The sequence below is a fragment of the Peromyscus californicus genome, unplaced genomic scaffold (genome assembly GCF_007827085.1).
Source record: "Peromyscus californicus insignis strain IS unplaced genomic scaffold, ASM782708v3 Scaffold_5__1_contigs__length_169319896, whole genome shotgun sequence".
Taxonomy (NCBI): domain Eukaryota; kingdom Metazoa; phylum Chordata; class Mammalia; order Rodentia; family Cricetidae; genus Peromyscus; species Peromyscus californicus.
In genome coordinates, this window is record NW_026294573.1 from 1,429,326 (window position 1) to 1,431,349 (window position 2,024).

A 2,024-nucleotide genomic window follows, 5' to 3' on the forward strand; every position below is an offset into this window, starting at 1 on the left:
TGGAGGGCTTGATATTTTATTAGAAGCCTTTAGAGCAGTCTGTGGTCTCCCACATGACCAAGAGTTCAAATTCTAAGTACAAAATTGTGCCCACATGCACCCACCCACACAGAGGAGTCCTTTAAGGATCATCCTGGAGACCCCACCCTCCCCAGACAGCCCACTATGAGCGTGTATCAGACAGCCAAGGCCACATGAACCTTTAGGTGAGGTCCCATAGGCTCTATGCCCACACAGGCTGAGTGCTTTCCTATGAGGAAACGCCTGCAGTTCCGCCTTCACAAAAGGCAAGTGTGCCCAGGGCACAGCCCGCCTGCAGGGTGTTTGCCCAGCAGCAACGGGCCCTGAAGAAAGTCCTCTACAGGCTGGGGCACCAGCAAACCAACCCCTGACTCTACAAATATCATAGAACCCCCGGTGACCGGGAACTTCCCAGAAGTCACTTGCTGAAATGCATACACAAAACAACCCCATGGGGTTGGACACGCGGCAGAGGGTGGACCCTGATTATCCCCAAATGACAACTCTGCACATCCATTCTCTAAGAATGACCCTCCTGCTGGCCAGCCAGCCTTGGGGAGGGAGCCTTCAGAAGAAGGTGGCGGCCAACCTGGGGCTGAACTGCGGCTGGGGAAGGTCTTCCCTACACCGAGAGGAACGAGAGGAACCGGATTGTCTGTCCTCTGATCCGCTCCAGGCACCCGTTGGCCGCGGGGTCACCAGGGCCGCCAGAGGCCGCAGGCTGGTTGGCGGGAAGTGGCGACTGCGGCAGCGGCTTTAGCCGGGGAGCGCGTGGGGTGGATCGCAGCGCCCGGCGTCGGCGGCTCCTTGGCAGGTGCGGTGGGAGCTGGGGGCCGCTGGAAGTGATAGAGCAGCTTCATCTGCGTGTCGCTGGCGGCGTGCAGGGTCAGGAACTGCACGGCCTCTTGCAGGCACCACGAGTAGCCCTCGCTGTAGTCCTGGTGCAGGCTCTTGGGACCGGCAGCGGCGGCGAAGGCTGGGGGGAGACGGGGTAGCATGAGTGGGGCGTGCGCGGTGGAAGACACCGGCAGGGAGCGGGAGGCGGGTGCAGACGCGTGGCTCACCTTTGCTGTGCTTCAGGTAGCTGACAGCCATCTCTAGGATGTCGGCCTTCTCCAGCTTGGAGTTGGGCTGGTGCCGGGCGAACTCCTGCTCCAGCAGCAGCTTCAGCTGCTCTATGCTGCTGTTGATGCGGTCCCGACGCATCTTCTCCACCACCGGCTTCCGCAGCTGCGGGAGGAGAGGCGTCAGGTGGGCGGCGGCGGAGGCCAGAGGCCCCGGGGGAACCCGACGCCGCGCGCCGGACGAGTGGCACTTACTCTGTTTTTCTCCTTGGGACTGAGCATCTCTACCGCCACGGTACTTGGGGCCATGCCTGGCGCTCAGGAGGCGATTGGCGAGCGGTGCGGAGCGGAGCGGAACGGGCAAAGCCAGGCGTCCCGGGCTGGCGCGGCCCAGACCCCCGCGCGCCAGCCCTATATAGGCGCGGGCGGCGGCCCGGCGCCTGGGGCCCGGGCGCCGCGGCCGTTCCCACACTCGGCGGCCAATGGCGGCGCCGGCCGCACAAAGGCGCCGGCCCATTAGCGCACGCTAAATTGCCTGTGAATTGGCGCGGGCACAATGGTCGCTCCCCGAGGAGCAGGTGGGCCGCGCGGCACAATGTCCGGGCTGTGGGAACGCGCTCGCCCTCATTAGCATCCCGGGGCCTGATGCTGAGAGCCCCACGCCTCAATATGCTGCCTTTTCCCAGGCCGCGGGGAGGTGGGGAGGGCAGGAAGGAGCCCCCCCCCCCAATTCTCTCCCTTCTTCTCTCCCACTCCCCAGCGGCTCCCCACCGCTGGCTGGCAGAGGCCACAGGCGCAGAAAAAGAAGTCTTACAATGAACAGACAGCGGCTTCCAGAGGGTGGGCACCCTTCCCATTTGGGACCTGTTGCCCACAGGCAGAATGTATTGAAGAGGGCCACACTCTCCCAAACAGGTGCTGCTGTCACGCTGTGTACAG

General features: G+C 63.6%; 1 protein-coding gene across 1 annotated transcript; it reads right to left on the reverse strand.

Annotated features, from left to right (window-relative positions):
* Hes5 (hes family bHLH transcription factor 5) lies at nt 1–1,484 on the reverse strand. The gene is made up of 3 exons (XM_052716187.1): nt 1,341–1,484; nt 1,086–1,251; nt 1–997 (listed from the first exon to the last, which is right to left on the reverse strand). The coding sequence occupies exons 1-3, from the start codon at nt 1,392–1,394 to the stop codon at nt 717–719; spliced, it is 501 nt and encodes a 166-aa protein (XP_052572147.1). The 5' UTR covers nt 1,395–1,484; the 3' UTR covers nt 1–716.
* Between the last annotated feature and the right edge of the window lie 540 nt (nt 1,485–2,024).

What these genes read in the sequence shown, in the direction of transcription:
- Hes5 (XM_052716187.1), bottom strand. Translation starts at nt 1,394, where the DNA reads ATGGCCCCAAGTACCGTGGCGGTAGAGATGCTCAGTCCCAAGGAGAAA. An exon ending in GTCCCAAGGAGAAAAACAGA is followed by an intron (nt 1,252 to 1,340) that starts GTAAGTGCCACT and finishes CTCCTCCCGCAG; the next exon opens with CTGCGGAAGCCGGTGGTGGA. An exon ending in CTACCTGAAGCACAGCAAAG is followed by an intron (nt 998 to 1,085) that starts GTGAGCCACGCG and finishes GTCTCCCCCCAG; the next exon opens with CCTTCGCCGCCGCTGCCGGT.